The 19071-nt window shown below is 40.5% G+C and overlaps 2 protein-coding genes across 7 annotated transcripts in view; one reads left to right on the plus strand and one right to left on the minus strand.

Moving 5' to 3' along the window:
- ILRUN (inflammation and lipid regulator with UBA-like and NBR1-like domains) overlaps nt 1–6866 on the minus strand; it is a 94217-nt gene extending 87351 nt beyond the window's left edge. The window contains exon 1 of one of the 2 annotated variants that reach the window (XM_035697617.2): nt 6509–6866. In XM_035697617.2, coding sequence (XP_035553510.1) covers nt 6509–6666 — 158 coding nt within the window. In that variant the 5' untranslated portion in view covers nt 6667–6866. The remainder of the gene's footprint in view (nt 1–6508) is intronic. The other variant, XM_035697616.2, reaches the window with a different exon arrangement.
- A 180-nt stretch (nt 6867–7046) lies between these two features.
- On the plus strand, nt 7047–19071 carry LOC112641449 (guanine nucleotide-binding protein G(I)/G(S)/G(O) subunit gamma-5-like). 5 transcript variants are annotated; one of them, XM_049092038.1, is made up of 4 exons: nt 7047–7244; nt 7473–7591; nt 17619–17808; nt 18153–19071. In XM_049092038.1, exon 4 carries the CDS (start codon nt 18515–18517, stop codon nt 18887–18889), a length of 375 nt encoding a protein of 124 aa, XP_048947995.1. In that variant the 5' UTR covers nt 7047–7244; nt 7473–7591; nt 17619–17808; nt 18153–18514; the 3' UTR covers nt 18890–19071. The 5 variants fall into 5 exon arrangements, with proteins under 5 accessions (XP_048947995.1, XP_048947997.1, XP_048947996.1 ...); XM_049092040.1 differs by having other exon boundaries at nt 7473–7585; XM_049092039.1 differs by lacking the exon at nt 17619–17808.

The raw sequence follows: 19071 nt of genomic DNA on the forward strand, positions 1-19071 counted from the left end.
TTAAAAAATCAACAATATTTCAAACAAAAAATAAAAATAAATCCATGTCTTGTCATTCCTGAGTCCATTAACCAACCATATTTTACCCAAGCCAAGCTCCTAGATGGCTCTGCTCCACTTGCTCCTTCCTGGTTTCACTCAGGAAATAGACTTTACCTACAATATACTGCTTTTCCATCAATTCAAATCCACTAATTATTTCAAAACTTCTAAGAACACAACTTGCCTATGGCAGCCATTCAATCTTTGTGAATCACTGGTTGTATTTGATTCAGTCCATTCCTACCTGTCTGAAATTTTATACAGTTAATTCGGTATTGATATATGAATGTTTCTGCATTATCCTGAAAATTTTCTCTGATCATTTCAGACATGTTCTTTTCCTACCAGAGCACAAATTATAATAGTAGCTGTCTTCTGCTTTTTGTATTACACTGTCTGCTAAGGATCTATCCGAAATACATTCATTTAAATACTATCCGGTTGATAGTTTTTGCTGTTATGTGCTACACAAATTTTGTGTGGAAGGAGTGGGAAGATAAGATATGGTAAAGAAACCACTTCCACCCACCCTAGCTATAATGGAGATTAGTTTTGACTTCATCTATGATCAGGAATACAAGTCCCACAGCAATACCGTTTGTAAAGACTTCCTGTAAGGCAACAATGTATGTTTTACTGTGCTCCTTTTAAAACTAAAATGAATCTAAATGCTCTATTTGTAAACTTGTTTATATCATACCCAGAGTCCCACTTTGTATGTGTCACTCAAAAAAGGTAAGAACAGGGATCCCTGGGTGGCGCAGCGGTTTGGCGCCTGCCTTTGGCCCAGGGCGCGATCCTGGAGACCCAGGATCGAGTCCCACATCGGGCTTCCGGTGCGTGGAGCCTGCTTCTCCCTCTGCCTATGTCTCTGCCTCTCTCTCTCTCTGTGACTATCATAAATAAATAAAATTTTAAAAAAAAAGATAAAAAAAAATAAATAAAAAAAAAAGAAAAAAAAAAAAGGTAAGAACAAAGTAGAAGAGAAGAACTCCAAAGCAAGAACTCCCAATCTTCTTGAAAATGTCATAGAGTGTAGGACACTGGGGTGGCTCAGTCTGTTGAGAATCCGACTCGATTTCGGCTCAGGTCATGATCTCAGATCAGGGTCATGGTCTTAGGGTTGTGAGATCTAGTGAGTGGGGCTTGTGCTCAGCAGGGAATCTGCTTGAGATTCTCTCTCTCTCTCCTTTTCCCTCTGCCCCTCTCCCACTTTAAATAAATATTTTTTAAAAAGGTCATAGAATGTTATGCAATCCTTCCCTACCCTCTTCCTAAAATTGCTGCTTGGCACAAATTATTTTCAAGAAACCCAGTATTAATATATGGTTTATCTGTTATAAAGGGACTTTTCCTAGACTCATGCATATAAACCAGAGAATGGATCAGAAACTCATTTACCATGCAGGTGACTGAGAAATGGATTAAGATCAGGCAGGAGAGGTACTGTGAAATAAGAGGTACAACTGAGGGCAGCCCCGGTGGCGCAGCGGTTTGGCGCCGCCTGCAGCCTGGGGTGTGATCCTGGAGACCCCGGGATCGAGTCCCACATCGGGCTTCCTGCATGGAGCCTGCTTCTCCCTCTCCCTGTGTCTCTGCCTCTCTCTCTGTGTCTATGAATAAATAAATAAAATCTTTAAAAAAAAAAAAAAAAAAAGAGGTACAACTGATTTTCATGTCTAGATTCTGATTTTCCTTCACTGTGTCAGTTATACCTTTATTTTATTCAGTTGGGTGCCTCTGACAATGTTGACAAAGTCAACAGGACAAGACTGATAAAAACATTTTCCTCCAAGTTACTTTTCTAGAAAACATCTGTTCCATCCATGATGGGCATATGTAATGTTCCAAAAAATACAAAATACTTCCTGAAGATACCTGCAGGTAACCTAGGATGTTGCAACACCACAACTGCAAAGCACTAGCCAAATGAACAGTCAATACAGGCTATATGCTAGTCAAAATTATTGTATTTATACCTGTAACTCCTAAGTTAATGTCCTCTAAAAACCTAGAAGTATTAAAAAATAAAATAAAATCTAGGGGATCTGGTTAGCTCAGTTAGTAGAGCATGCAACTCTCAATCTCGAGGTCTTGAGTTCAAGCTCCAAGATGCGCATGGAGCCTACTTTAATTAAAAATAAAATCTAAAAGTGTTATTTGCCTCTTGTCACAAATGCTAAAGAACTCACTTTAAAAACACGAGACAAAAGATTTTGAAGGCCAGAAGTGAATTTAAAATCTTATGTAACGTTAAACTGTACACTTAAATAAAATGGCTTACGTTAAATTTTTATGCTGGTTTCCCCTTAAAACAAAAAATGTATTAGACTACATTAAAGGATGAGAAACCACTAAATTGAATGTGCTTAAATTATAAAAGGTTAAAAAGCTTTAGTGATTTGATTAACAGAAACTTTCTGACCTCTTAAGGAAGATGTTTATTAGATATTCTCCATCTCCAAGGAGGGTATAAGCAATGAAAAAGTCTAAACTGTAGTAAGAGAGATTTAGTTTTGACAAAATTCTAACTAGAAAAGTAATTAAACACAATAATAAGGTATCATGCAAATCTCTGCCCTCAGGGATGTAAGAATAAGCTGATCTTGGAAGTATTATACTCAATTCTTCAGGAAAAACTGAAATGAACTAGAGGATCTCTTAAGCAGCTTCCAGTTTTAGAATTCCAGATTCTATACTCAAAGCCCAGTAGTATCTCTCTGCAAGACATTATACCTACAGAAAGTTTTTTTTTTTTTTTTTTCCTACAGAAAGTTATACTAATCTATAAGCCATTCCAGTTGGCTTCAGATATTGGGTCTTTTCACACCATTTATTCATTTTATGTACTCACTTAGGAACTGAAAATTGACTACTTTTTTTAAGAGGCAGTTCTATCAATTCTCCAGCAGCATGGCTGCCAACTCAGGTTTATCACTACAAAAAAATGCTTACATTGAAACATACTTGGTTCCAAATTAAACAAATAAATATATCTACATACTGCACAAGGAACAACTAGAAAAAAAAAATTCTAGGGTAGATAATTTACAAAGCCAAAACATTCAATTTAGTTCAACAGCTTCTTAAAAAGTTGTTTGTTACTGAAAACAAAAAATACTTACTTTTGAAAACAGAAGCATAGTCTTTCCAACTTGAGTTTCATTTTAGAAAACTTATGGCCTACATTTTAAAATAATTTTTAACTTACCATATTATTTTCTAACAGTTATCAAACAACTAAATGATGGTTATTTATTAAAATGCACAGCAGGCACTTATGAAGTCACAGTAAAGTTAATCATCTCAAATTCAACAGGTTAATCACAACAATTTGAGAGAGATTTTGCTAACCTGTATTAGGATTATCTCAACAGTTTACAAAACTGGATATTAAACGATACTTAAAAATAATAAGTATCTAGATCATATATTTCTTTTTTTTAAAGATTTTATTTATTTATTCATGAGAAGCAGAGAGAAAGGCAGAGACATAGGCAGAGGAAGAAGCAGGCTCCCTGTGGGGAGCCTGATGCGGGACTTGATCCCAGGACCCCAGTATCACCCCCTGAACCAAAGGCAGAGGCTCAACCCACTGAGCCACCTAGTTGCCCCTAGACTATGTAACACACAAATGTTTTGACCAAGTACAAATGTACAATTTCATTTATTTTAACTAGATCTTATTAATTATAATGAGTATTTGTTTAAAACAAAAATCTAAGAAGACAAATTTAGCCAGGTCAAAATAGCAATCAAAATACAATACTGCAGCTAACTACTTTCATTAGAAAGAAAAGAATACCAAGCCTCCTTTCAGTTCAGAAATAGTTTTTCATTTTATAATCAAAGACAAAAAATATGACTTCTACAGCCAAAAAATAAGGTAATGTAGCTTATAGCTGAGTTATCACTTAATTGCCTGGATTTCTAAGAAGCTACTAACTTCTAACCACTTTAAAACCTGATATGACTTTACAGCCAAAAAATAAGGTAGTGTAGCTTAAAGCTGAGTTATCACTTAATTGCCTGGATTTCTAAGAAGCTACTAACTTCTAACTACTTTAAAACCTGAATCCATCTTTTAATGGCTCATTGCTTTGTTCAGAAGTGTATCGCACCTTGTTCCCCCCCTCCCTTTTTTTAAGATTTTATTTATTTATTAATGAGAGAGAGAGATAGAGACAGGCATAGACATAGGCAGAGGGAGAAACAGGCTCCACGCAGGAAGCCCGATGTGGGACCCAATCACAGAACTACGGGATCACACCCTGAGCCAAAGGCAGCCACTCAACCACTGAGCCACCCAGGCGTCCCTATCACACCTTGTTTCTTACAGATGTCATCTCATTAGAATACATGGTGTCTTTGAGCTTAATAATTTTTTATTTAAAAATCCAAGTAAAATTTTTATAAGGCAACTATAATTTTTAAGTTATTTTTTTTCTTATCCACACTGGGCCTCATCTTTCACAACACCTAAAAACAATCTTAGATGTTAAACACACACACCTCAAACATATAAAATTCATTACACTGGTTCTGTAGCCATAATAATTATACTAATAAATACTGACTCTAAAGAACTAAAAACTTATAAGGGCAGGGTTTCAGTGGTACAACTCAAAAAGCAGTGGGGAGAAATAATGATCCTCCCCTACCAAACTGGTAGCAACAATATGCCATTTCCTATGCTAAAGTAGTATAAACAAGGAAGAAAAAGAGCTGGAGGTACAGAAGTAGGTAGATAAGAGAACCCTCATCAAGATACAGCTTTACTTCCAAATTTCACTAGTGTAATACTTGTTCTCAATGTTTTCAATAACCTCTACCACGGACTATTTAAACACCATAGGTTGGTGTTCAGAAAACTACTAGAAGCTGTAAGTCCCTCTCTTAGATAATCCCAGACATAAAAGATAGAAGTGGGGATCACAAATGCTTCTTCAATTATAAAGACTTTCTCCTGCATTCAATGCCTCAAAAAGTTTTCTAAAATCTAAAAAACTCCACTCTTGCTACAACAATCAAGTTTAAAGGTAAAATAACAAGACCTACCAATGATGCAACAATGAAAAACAATTCACACACCACTCTTGGTGTGACCACAGCTACAAGTAAGATGAGCATCATTCCAGAAAGGACTAGAAGAAGAATGAGATAAAGAGGAGGCTTACAGCCTCTTTTTTTTTTTTTTTCTGGCATTGCCTGAGGCATTCAGTGGACATGGAATAAAGGGAAAGCTGGTTGTATAAGTGATGCCAAGAGAAACAAGATTCCACATGTCAGGGGACTGAATGCCCAAACACAGAGAGCAAAGGGCACTCATCCCATGGCTTTCTGACCAAAGAAAAATGAGTTGTTTCACCTGAAATCCTTTCAAAGTAAGTCTGATGGTCTCTACTTCATCACTCACCCTAAGTGAACTCCACAACCCCTTCTCCTAGAACAAGGAGAAGCCCTGCTTATCAAAAATAGCAAGTGCTACATTCAAAGCCAAGAAACACTCCTTTAGTCTAAGTGCCATGGTCTTCTGCCTTAATTCTACAAGGAGACACCAAGCCAAAAAACTGGTTCCCAGCCTAAGCCAAGCTCTCCATTTTCCCAAACATCCCAAATAACTCAGCTTTATTTCAGATAAGCCCCTCCCCACTCTGACATCCTGGGGTCCAGGGCTCCAGTCCCCTCAGAAAGTTCCCTCGTCCAAGATGATCTCCTTTCCTTCACCTTTCCTAAGGCTTTCCCGGACCCAGCCCCAGGTCCAGCACTTTTCTGGTCTTCCGTTAGTAGATCTACTAGCATACCCCCCCACTCCTCTCTGGCACAACTCTTCAGGAAAGTCATCTCTCTTACCGTACTCACTTGTCCTCCCCCATAATATTGTTTTCCTTTTTCCCTATCATTCCTCGAATGGAGAAACCCAAACAAACACGCACACGCACGCACACACAATATGTGTTCTCAGCTCCCAACTCCCAAGTCTCTCCCGTGCCCCAGGTTCTTCCATTAACACCGAATTATCTCCCGGAGTTCCCCCTTATCCCGGTCTTCCTCGACCCTAACTCCATACTCCCAGCTTTTTTCCCACTCCCCAAATTCCTATTTCCTATTCTGCTTACTCTTAACCAACACCACAGCCCTCTTGCGCTCAGGTCTACTCCTGTGCCTCCGTACTCAAGTCTCTCCCGACGTTCCTCGGCCCCTAATTCTCCGCAGAACCTCAGGAGCCCCTCCCCAACCTCCCCTCCGCCCCTCCTGCACCCGTGGCCCCCCACTCCCCTCGAACGTCCTCTCTAGCCTTGCTCAGCCCCCCAATTTCTCCCCAGTCCCCGAGGCACCCCACACGCCGTCCACGCCCTGGGAAGGGGGTGCCCCTCAGTGCCCGCCCGGCCCGCCCTACCGCCGAGCTCGGGTGTCCCTTCCCTTCCCCGCGGGCCCCAGTGCTGGCGCGGCGGGGCCGGCTCACCAGTTGGTCATGTCCAGGAAGAAGGCGCAGCCGGCCGGGTTGAGCTGGAAGCCGAGGAGCCGCTGGAACTCGGAGATGAGCACGTCCTTGTCGGTGGTGCCCAAGCAGCTGAACTTCTGCATCAGCTCGGGGTCCAGGTCCACGTCCATGCCCTCCATGGCTGGGGCCGGACACCCGCCTCCCCGCCTCCTCGCAACCTAGCCGCCGCCGCCGCCGCCGCCGCCGCCGCCGCCGCGCCGCCGGGCCCGGGGACAGGGAGGGGGCCCGCTGCTAGCAGGCGCCGCGACCCCGCTCCTTTGAGGTAGGCCCCGGGCCTCTCACCGCCTCATAGGGATAAACTCACTCAGCCACTCACTCACACTCTCGCTCCCCCCCCTCCCACCCCCCCCAGCGCCGCCGCCTCCGCCGCCGCCGCCTCTCGCTTCGCCGCCGCCTCCGCCTCCTCCCGCGCCGCGCCCACTGCGCAAGCGCCGCCCGCCTTGCCCCGCCCCTTCCTCTCCAGGGGCCCCGCCCCTCGGCGGCGTCACAACCCCGTGACGTCCCCCGCGTGACCTCACCGCGGTGGAGCGACGGAGCGGGGAGTGGGAAGGAGGAGAGGGACCGCCCCGCGGCTGGGGGTGACTCCTGGTCTGACCTTCTGCTCGCCCCACCCCCACCCTCAAGGGGAGGAGTTAGAGCTCGGGGTTTGGGGAGAATCTCGGGGATGTCGGTCTGCGGCAATTCCACCATTTTGCAGGTGAGGAAACCAGTCTGGGAGGAGAAGCGACCAGGGCAAGGTCAAGTACCAGGGTGTACGCAGGACAGTCTTCTCGGTCAGGGGTTTGCCCCTCGCCCTGAAACGGTTTGTTTGCGTTAAGTTTTAAGAGCTGCTTTCCCGGATAGGCAGTGCCGTGACTCCCTGGTTTCCAGCCATCCTTCGTAAGGGTTACTACAATTTATCAGTGTTGTTTCTGTTATGCAACAGTGGTATCAAGTCTCTGGAAAGTAAAGGAGGCCTTGGATACGAACGTCAATCACAGGTCCAGACCGCAGCACCCGCAATCTCCTGCTCATTCTGTCAAGACCAACCCTCTCAAAGTAAAGGTTAAGTAATGAGTATTGGGCATGCCTTCTTCTGTTTTTAAAATAGAAAGCAAAATATTGCTGTACAAATGGTACACCTGCCTGGTCAAGATCCCATTTGAAGATCAGAGATTGAGAAAGGCAGCATAGAGACGATCTTGTCTACCCCCTTCCATTCCTATTTGTCCAACACCGCTATATCCAAAGGGGAAAAAGATGAGTAAGAAATGGCCTTCTACCTTTCAGTAGCTCTCTGTTTTACGAATAAGGAAAGTGAGATCCAGAAAGCTTATATCTTGTCCAAAAAAACCCCAATTTCAGATTCCTAATGGGGTATGTTTTCCTTTTTTTTTTTTAAAGATTTTATTTATTTATTCATGATAGACATAGAGAGAGAGAGAGGCAGAGACACAGGGAGAGGGAGAAGCAGGCTCCATGCAGGGAGCCCGACGCGGGACTCGATCCCGGGACTCGAGGATTGCGTTCTGAGGCCAAAGGCAGGCACCAAACCGCTGAGCCACCCAGGGATCCCCCTGGGGTATGTTTTCCATGACGATTTCAACGCCACACAGCACTAGAATAAGTCACCAGTAGTGTCTGGGTTTCTAGGAGGTTTTAGAAAGGGAAAGCATTCTACTTCCTTATGTCCCAGTACCAAATAAGAGTTAGTAGGGGGATCCCTGGGTGGCTCAGCGGTTTGGCGCCTGCCTTTGGCTCAGGGCACAATCCTGCAGTCCCGGGATCGAGTACCGCATCAGGCTCCTTGCACGGAGCCTGCTTCTCCCTCTGCCTGTGTCTCTGCCTCTCTCTTTCTCTATGTCTATCATGAATAAATAAAACCTTCAAATAAATAAAGTATTAAAAAAAATAAGAGTTAGTAAAATATGATGGCTTTAAAAGCTTGGGTTCTGGGTCATATATCTGTAAGATTCAAATTCTCATTCTGCCAATAAGTGGTATTCACAGTGCCTGCCCACATAGGATTGCTGTGAGAATTAAATGAGATAAAATATGTAAGCTCAACACAGTGCCTATTCCTTAAAAAACACTTCGAGAAATGATGACTATTGTGGCCATAAACATGACTATAGAAATAGACAATGGTACAAGTAGCCTACGTTACTACTTCACTTGGATCCCCTTCTACTTCATTTTGCTTCCTTGTCCTCTATTAAAATTTGAATTATATGCCCTTTCTCTTCTTTAATGATTTTTTCCCCTCCAACATGACTATCTTATGGGAAACAACTGTATCAGCATACAGATACATTATTTACAAACTCCTACTGTACAGTAGTTATAAACATTTTATAAGAAACTGGTTTTAGGCCTCTAATACCTGTGGAAGCTTAGATCATTGCCAGGACCTAACTTTTGAATGGCCACAATGTTGAAATATTTTACTAATATTAAGGAAAATTCTGTCTCTCTCAGAGGTAAACACATATTGTCCCTATCTTATGGGTGATGGAATGGGAACACAGATTATTAAAAAATCCCAATATTAGACCTATAAAAGAACCAGACTGTCTAGCCCAACCTCCCCATTTTACAGATGAAGAAATTGAAACCAAAAGAGGGGAACTGATTCACTCAAAATTAGGCAGTAAGTAAGGGATCTCCAAACTCCCAGTTTAGCACTCTATCCACTATATCCTGCTACAATTCCCTTTATGCTTTGAGTTCAACTTGGCCTTACATACAAAATAATCAGAAATTGATGTTAGTCTACTGACTAAAATTTAAGTTAACTTGTAATACCTATGAATTAAAGTTGTGTTAACCAAGGATCCAAAAGAAGAAAATGTTATTGGAACCTGACAACTCCCTTAGAATGCTGACCCAAGGAGAACAAACAACTCTTGGCCAGCCCCATGCAATACTAGGGTCTTAGCTCACATATAAATAGCCCATAAAATGCAAAGAGATCCTGGCAAATAAGAGACCCAAGTAGCTCAGAACTTCAGTTCATGGCAGAAGTTATCTCAAAGGAGCGCAACTATTCCTCAAATTACTTCTGAAACATTGTGGGGACATTTTTAGTTCTCATGAGATTGGAAGTGGTACCCCAGCCATTAATTCCTTGAGGACCAAGAATGCTAAACATCTGCAATTCTTATGTCATCCACACACAATAAAGAACTGACCCATTCCAATACACTATGCAAAAACACTGACCAAAATGAGGTATTACCCAATCAGGACACTCACAGAAATGTGAGTTTCCACTTAAATCTGAGGGGTTAATAACACATATGGTTCTTCTATAATGGCTCTGTAGCTGTGTTTTGTTTTATTGGGAAGAAGGCATGGAGAAGGACTGGTTGAGAGACAAAGGGACAAATTGCTGAGTGCCACCCTAAGGAAGAAAAGCTGATGGCAATATTCCCAAAGGGCTTTTAGGTTTTATGTCAGAACAGTGTCAGGAGCTATGCCTGGAAAGGCCACTGCCTGGAATATGCCCAAGACGAGCCAGTTTCTTTCTGAATTTCTTGGGCTGGTGATCTCGATTGAGAAATTTAAATGGGCACTTGAGTGGCTCAGTTGGTTGAGTGTCTGCCTTTGGTTCAGGTCATGATCTCAGGGTCCTGGGTTTGAGTCCCGCATGCGACTCCCTGCTCAGTGGGGAGTCTGCTTCTCCCTCTGCCCCTCCCCCTGCTCTCTTTCTCTTTCTCAGTCTCAACTAAATAAATAAATTTTTAAAAAAAATTTTAAATGAATCCCAAGTCCCCAGATGAAGCCAAAGTTTCTTAAAGGAATTAAGCCATTCTATCATTAGAAGTTGAAAGTCTAGGAGAAAAGTGATTCATCTTACCAGGGCAGCTGAGATTGTGTCCAGATCTCTAAGTCCTTAAGATTCAGAATTGCCAAGACCAGCTAATACTAAGATTATGCCACAGCATAACTGATTAAGAGAACAGAGTCCAAATTGGCATTAGGGTACATTATATGATAATAGCAACTTGTAGTCAAAACCTTTTAGGTATATATCCAAACTGTGATGACCTCCTTTTCTGCAAATCATTAATGACCCTCTATGTGGCCTCCAGCAGCCATATCTGCCCTACATGGCCCTGTCCTTTAGCCCCCATTGATTGGAGGAGAGGGAGATGCTTAACTTAGATCAGCCAATCAGATTCTCTCTCAGGAATTTCGAACTGAACTCAGTGAGTTTGTGGAACAGGCCTGTTTACTTGAAAGTGAGAGAAATATAGAAAAAGGTCCATCTTTGTGGAGCACCCATGAAAACGAGAAAATGCCTATCTGCAGAAAGACAGAAACAGAGAAAAACAGAGAAACAAAGATGGGAGACCTAAAGACTTGAGAGAGAAGTTCCTCAATCATCCTGAGTTCTGATTATTCAGCTTCCTTTAGATTCCATGAGAATCTCCAGGTTCCATTCAAAATATGTTATCTCTTAGATGAAATTATTCTTTTTTAATCTTTTTTTTTTTAATTTTTATTTATCTATGATAGCCACACAGGGAGAGAGAGAGACAGAGGCAGAGACACAGGCAGAGGGAGAAGCAGGCTCCATGCACTGGGAGCCCGACGTGGGACTCGATCCCGGGTCTCCAGGATCGCGCCCTGGGCCAAAGGCAGGCGCCAAACCGCTGCGCCACCCAGGGATCCCTCTTAGATGAAATTAAAAAAGAATCAAGTTAATAAATAAGTGAAGTGAATACAGTATTTGATTTCTAGATAGAGATGGACATCCTACTCTTAAAAATAATGAAAACTTGAGGCTAGATTGGTAGAGCATGCAACTCTTGATCTCAGGATTTGGTGTTCAAGCCCCACATTGGGTATAGAGATTTCTGAAAACTAATTAATTAAAAAATTAATGGGGGCACCTGGTGGCTCAATCAATTAAGCATCTGACTCTTGATTTCAGCTCAGGTCATGATCTCAGGGTTGGGAGATCGAGCTCAGATCAATCCAGTTCCATGCTCAGCAGGGAATCTGCTTAGGATTCTCTCTCTGTCTCTCCTTCTGCCCGTACTCCTCCTGCACCCACCTACCATTTGCACATGCATTCTCTTTCTAAAATAAATAAATCTTTAAAAGAAATAATGAAAACTCCCGTAGGAAAAAAAAATAAGGATGCAAAAAGGCAATTCACAAAAGAAGAAATACAAATGGCCAATAAACATGTTGAAAGATGTATTATGCTACTCATAGTTAAATAAATGGATTAAAACAACAATAAGGCATCACTTTTTTCTAATCAGATTGTTAATGCTTTATAACATAATAGTTTTTGTTGGCAAGAGTATGGAGAAACATGTCCTCTCAAATACCACTGCTTCTGGGAATGTAATTGATATAATTTTTCCTAAAGATGAGTAGATGTGAATTTAGATGAATTGATATGAGGAACTTTAATAATATTTATATATAATAGTCCCCAAATCCCCAAAAAGCTTTTTTATTAGAAGTATTATAATACATATAATAATAAAAAGTTGGAAATAACCCAAATGTCCATCAATAGGGGAGCTATTGAAAAAAACGTAGCAGAGGTGGATTCATTCTTTTTTTTATTTAAATTTAATTAAATAACATATAATGTATTATTAGTTTCAAATATGGAGGTCAGTGATTCATCAGTCTTATTTAATACCCAGTACTTATCACATCATGTACCCTCCATAATGTCCATCACCCAGTTATCTCATCCCTTTGCCTCCTCCCCTCCAGCAACCTTCAGTTTGTTTCCTATTATTAAGAGTGTGTCTTATGGTTTGTCTCCCTCTCTGATTTCATCTTGTTTTATTTTTTACCTTTCTTCCCCTATGATCCTCTCTTTTGTTTCTTAAATTCCACATATGAGTGAGCTGATATGATAATTGACTGATTTCACTTCGCATAATACCCTCTAGTTCCATCCACATCATTGCAAATGGCATGAAGGGGTGAATCATTCTTTTCATCAATATAATTTTACATGAATCTGTGACCAAAAAAGTAAGGAACTGGAAAGAAACTTAAATGAATATTTTAATAATCTGAGAGAGAAGAAGAAATATCCAATTATGAAATCAAAGAAAAGACTGATAGTATAAAAAATTTAAAATTTCTTTGGGCAGCCCGGTGGCTCAGTGGCTTAGGGCTGCTTTCAGCCCAGGACGTGATCCTGGAGACCCGGGATCGAGTCCCACGTCGGGCTCCCTGCATGGAGCCTGCTTCTCCCTCTGCCTGTGTCTCTGCTTCTCTCTCTCCCGCTCTGTAACTCTCATGAGTAAATAAAATAAAATCTTTTTAAAAAATAGAATAAAATCAACAAGGAAAAAACAATCTAAAGGGAAAATTGGTAAAGGACATGAATGGGCATTTGATAAGAAAAATTATAAATGGCCTACAACTGTATGAAAATATTTTGAATACCATGAATAATCAAGAAGTGCAAATTAAAAGCACAATATCATTTTTATCTGTCAGTTTGGCAAAGATTGATCATAGCCAGTATTCTATAAGATGTGAAGAAAAAGGCAATTTCATACAATATTAATAGGATTACAGATTGGTAGAAACCTTTTTGGAGGATATTTTGGCCATGGCTATTAAAATTTTAAATGTGCACCTTATCTTAGATTTCATATAGATAACTAAAAAAGATGGCCAAAGATATATGTTGAAGGCTGATCACTACAGATTTGTAATGCTGGAAAATTGGAAACAATCTAAATGACCAACCGTAAAGTTTTGATTCGATTATACTAGATTTATGCTATAGAATACTACACCACCATTTAAAAAATGAAGTAGGTCTATATGAACTAACATGACAAGATGTAGATTTTTTTTAAGCAAGCTGTGGGGGATCCCTGGGTGGCTCAGTGGTTTAGCGCCTGCCTTTGGCCCAGGGTGTGATCCTGGAGTCCCGGGATCGAGTCCCGCGTTGGGCTCCCAGCATGGAGCCTGCTTCTCCCTCTGCCTGTGTCTCTGCCTCTCTCTCTCTGCCTCTCTCTCTCTCTATATATATATGTCTATCATGAACAAATAAATAAATCTTAAAAAAAAAACAAGCTGTGAAACAGTATATATATATTATGATCTCTTTTGTATTAAAAAGCATAGTAAGTGTATATGTTTATGCATGTGTGTGGAATATACACATAACAAAATATTTGGGGAGATATATATCAATAGTTAAGGAAGGTGGGTTTATGGTAGAGTTGCCATATAACAACTGGATATCCAGTTAGATTTGAATTTCAGGTAAACAATTTTTTTTTTACCATAAGTATGTCACAAGCATTAACTGGGTATCCTGTATTTTTTTTATTTGCTAAATCTAGCAATCCAATTTATGGGGAATGTTCACTTTTAATGTTAAATTTCTGTATTGCTTGAGTTTTTACACTGAGCATGTATTCATTTTTAAAAGATAAAAATTTTAAATAACACTTTAAAATAATTTTATGTTGGTAATGTAGAATTTTATATGGCTCTTTGAAAACACATTTTGGGGGACACCTGGATGGCTCAGTGGTTGAGCATCTTCCTTTGGCTTAGGTTGTGATCCCAGAGTCCCAGAATCAAGTCCCACATCGGGCTCCCCATGAGGAGCCTGCTTCTCCCTCTGCCCATGTCTCTGTGTGTCTCATGAATAAATAAATAAAATATTTTAAAAAATGATAAAAGCTGTAAGAAAACAGTACTATTACCTATGCTCCAATTTCTAACAGATGCAGGAATGAGTGAATGCAAGAGATGTATAGAAGGTTATACTTCAAGGTATTAATGATGACAGTGTCTGAGTGTGGGAAATTATGGGTATTTTTACATTTTTAATCTACATTTTTAAACTTTCAATAAAATGCTCATGTCATAAAACATCAAGAGACACTTCATTTTAAAGAAAAGAAAATTAGGTGACCTAAGGGTTTGTCAAACATGTGTTCATTTTAGTTCTGGACACTCTCTTCCCCATGTCAGCTGGCTTAAATTTTGTAAACTGCAAAAGCTAGGAAGCAGCTAACAGTCCAATGAACTATCCAGTTGAGCAAGCAATGTCTGCTGACTTACTATCAGCAAGGATGAATTAGGGGCCTTGTGCTATATGACCATGAACAAATGACCATGAACAAATTACTGAGTCTCTCTATAGACCTCAGTTTACTCATTTCTGTATAAAGAATGCTGCAAAAAGATCACTGAAGTGGAGTAAAATAGTAAGTCAAACAAAAGAAAAAAAGTTTTTGGAATTTAACCTATGGCTACAATTAGAATTTGCATAAACATAACTGTGAAACAAATCTTACATTCTATGCTTATTCCCCAGGACTGGAAGTTCCAACAAAGTAGGCATAACTGCTTGTTGAATATTAAGGTATTACATGGCAAGAGGGGAGATACAAGGACATACATTTCTATAAATAATTATACTTGTATATATGTTTATATATTATACATATGTGTGTGTGTGTATATATACATATATATATATATGTATATATATATATATATATTTGTTATATTGAACATGTGCTCAAGTGCCAAATGAGCAGTAGACAAAGACTGAGTAGGACTTGGGAGGAGGGAGGGGTCAACGGTGGCTTGGGATACCCATAGAGACCTTTAAGATTCCTTGACCAGGCCTTGGATGATTCTCCACAGGATTTAAGGAACAGGCTAGAGAAGTGACACATGACAACAAAGTCATTTAGGGGACTGGGTAGCTTAGTGGTTGAGCATCTGCCTTTGGCTCAGGTTGTGATCCTGGGGGTCCTGGGATCGAGTCCCGCTTCCTTCAGGGAGTCTACTTCTCCCTCCACCTATATCTCTGCCTCTCTCTGTGTCTCTCATGCATAAATAAATAAAATCTTAAAAACAAAGTCATTAGACATTTATTTATTCTTTAAAGTGTGACCAAAAACCCCGCACATAACAAAACTTACCATCTTAACTATTTTTAAGTGTACAGTTAAGAAGTATTACCCATATTCACATTGTTGTGCAGCCAATCTCTAGAACTTTTTCATCCTGTAAAACTGAAACTCTGTACCCTTTATTTTTTTATTTTATTTTTTTTTAAGATTTTATTTATTTGTTCATGAGAGACAGAGAGAGAGAGAGAGAAGCAGAGACACAGGAAGCAGGCTCCATTCAGGGAACCCGACGTGGGACTCAATCCTGGGTCTCCAGGATCAGGCCCTGGGCTAAAGGCGGCGCTAAACCGCTGCGCCACCAGGGCTGCCCCAACTCTGTACCCTTTAAATAACAACCCCCCCAACTCCCTCTTCCCAGTCTCTGGAAACCACCATTCTAACTTTCTGTTTCTGTGAATTTTTAGATACTTCATATAGGTGGAATCATACAATATTTTTGTGATGCACAAAAGTTTTAAGTTTGATGTAATCCCATTTGTCTATTTTTGCTTTCATTGCCTATGTTTTTGGCGTCATTTACAAGAAAGCATTGCCAAGTTCCAATGTTGTGAAGTTTTTTCCACCATGTTTTCTTCTAAGAAGTTGTATAGTTTGGGTTGTACATTTAGGTCTTTAATCCATTTTAAGTTAATTTTCATATATGTTGTAAGATAAGAATCCAACTTCCTTCTTTTGCTCAAAATGGGAGTCATTCACATCTATAAGACCCAGGCTCCTCTTTGCCTATGCTGATCACTGCCTATGCTGATCACAGAAATATACCTGAAAGTGGATTCAGGTAAAGGAAATAAAATCTAAGGTGTACCTGAGGGGGTACAGGTTCATTTCCCTTAAAAATGAATGGGTGAGATTGAAGAGCAGCCTATGACAGTGAGTGGTACCTCTGCTTTCAACATCCCAGAGCGTGAAGGGAAAGAACCAGATCCCCTACATTTGAGGATCCCTTTTTCCAGTTCTTCTATCCTATTTCCCTATTGAAGAGATTTAAAAAAAGTAGAAGGCACTAACCCACTGTACTATCTTGTCTTCTAGAGAGAGCATCTGATGCCCTGGGTCTCCCTGTTCTTACTGTGGTGAATGGGACAATGCGGGGGTGAAGGGTGGGGAACTTGATTGTCTTTATCTCCTATCCCACAGTCCCTCAACCTAGATATCCAGAAGTAGTCCGTTCTTTTCTTTTCTTCCTTCTCCTCCCCCTCTCCTTCTCACTCCTCCTTCCTCTTTCTTTCCTTTGTCTTTTTTCTTGCATCTTTTCTTGGCCCCTTTAATCTCCCAGATCCAAAACATTATCTAAGGAAACACCAACTCCTCACCTCTCCCTCATGTAAAAAACAAACAAAAATACCTCACAACTCTTCTTGTTTTACTATGATCACTCTTTACACACTCTCCAACTGGGTTACCATGTGTGAATCATCTTGCTATATGCATCCAAGCTAGCAGTAAGAATGAGGAAACATAGTTAATGAACCCTTACAATATGCCCAATGCCCAGCACTTTAACTACTTCAACTCATTTAATCCTCACAGCCAAATGAAACCAATATTATTATTATTCCCATTTTGCAGATAAGGAAATAGAGAGTGAGAGAGTTTAAATAATGCACCCAAGGGGACAGCCAGGATTTAAGCCCAAGGCTCAGAAAGGAACTTGTGCCTTCCTTTTTGCCCCAGATTTCTTCCAGTTCTAGGAATTTTTCCTTTTCACCATGTTCAACTTGATTGTGTTTGCATTGAGCAGTCATTCCTGCTTCTAATTGTTTCTTCGATAATTTCTAGGATACTGCCAGAAAAGACTGGGGTAACAAATACTAAATACTAATATTTTCAATTTATGTGATAACATCTCATAATTTCTCAACAGAGCCATCCATTCTCTCATCTTATTCTCAAGAAAAACAGGTTGTATAAGTTTATTTTTTAACAGCTTCATTATTCTGCAAGGACTCATACTGCCTATTGCAAATAAAACTAAGCAATATAGAAAATTACATAGAAGAAAGTAAAAAAGAATGCCTTAAATCCCACTACCCAGAGATAACCATTATTAATATTTTAGAATATGTCTTTCATATAACTCTCCATTTGTATAGTTTGCCTCAATGATAGTATACTGTATCTGCCTCTCTAGCCTGCTTTGTTTTTTTTTTTAGATTTTATTATTTATTTATTCATGAGAGACACAGAGAAAGGCAGAGACACAGGCAGAGGGAGAAGCAGGCTCCATGCAGGGAGCCCGATGTGGGACCCGATCCCAGGTCCCCAGGATCACGACCTGGGCTGAAGGTGGTGCTAAACCGCTGAGCCACCCAGGCTGCCCCTAGCCTGCTTCTTTCATTCACGGTATGTTGAAAACAGCTTTTCACATCAATAAATACATATTTACATCATCCTTTTTAATGGCTATATGGTATTCCAATTTAGGAATGTACTTTACTTGACCAATCTATTGATGAACTCTGAGACTACTTTCAATTTTTTATTGTTGGAAGAAATTGTTAACCCCCATATAAAGAAATTGGTCCAAAAAAAAAAAAAAAAAAAAAGAAATTGTTCCCTCATAGGGAACTGAAGCTCTGAGGGAACTGGGCTCTATGACCTCTTTTTAAAAATCCAGGTCTGGAAGTAAATGCTTAGGCTAAACTGCTGACTTTTGACTCTTTTTTTTTTTTTTTTTTTTTTTTAAGATTTTATCTATATATTCACAAGAGACACAGAGAGAGCAGCAGAGACACAGGCAGAGGGAGAAGCAGGCTCCATGCACCGGGAGCCCGACGCGGGATTTGATCCTGGTCTCCAGGACCGCGCCCTGGGCCAAAGGCAGGCGCCAAACCGCTGCGCCACCCAGGGATCCCACTGACTTCTGACTCTTAAAACAGTGCTTTTTTCAACTAAACTACCAAGATCAGGAAACTGGAATTCTTAACATATATATGGATTTGATAACTAGAAATGAGATTTTTAAATAACGGGCCCATTTTTTAAGAAATTAAGTATATGGCGCGACGGATCCACCCGGGGACGAGCCTGCCCAGCACCTGCGAGCGCCATGAATGGTTCCTCCAGCATCGCCACGATGAAGAAAGTGGTTCAGCAGCTCCGGCTGGAAGCGGGGCTCAACCGCGTGAAAGTTTCCCAGGCAGCTGCAGATTTGAAACAATTCTGTCTGCAGAATGCCCAACACGACCCCCTGCTAACTGGTGTATCTTCAAGTACGAATCCCTTCAGACCCCAGAAAGTCTGTTCCTTTTATTTTTTTTTATTTTTTATTTTTTTAATTTATTTATTCATGAGAGACAGAGAGAGAGAGAGGCAGAGACACAGGCAGAGGGAGAAGCAGGCCCCATGCAGGGAGCCCGATGTGGGATTCGATCCTGGGTCTCCAGGATCATGCCCTGGGCTGAAGGCAGCGCCAAACCGCTGAGCCACCAGGGCTGCCCCAAGTCTGTTCCTTTTTGTAGTAAAACGAATCTTTTGATGGTTTTCTAAGCCACTTTACATGAACAAGTGAATATTCAAAGGAGAACTAAATTTGAAGCCTGTACAAAAGCTTATCCCTATAACACGTGCCATACTATATAAACTCCTACTTTTGTCAGTCCTTAA

Source organism: Canis lupus, chromosome 12 (genome assembly GCF_003254725.2).
Source record: "Canis lupus dingo isolate Sandy chromosome 12, ASM325472v2, whole genome shotgun sequence".
Taxonomy (NCBI): Eukaryota; Metazoa; Chordata; class Mammalia; order Carnivora; family Canidae; genus Canis; species Canis lupus.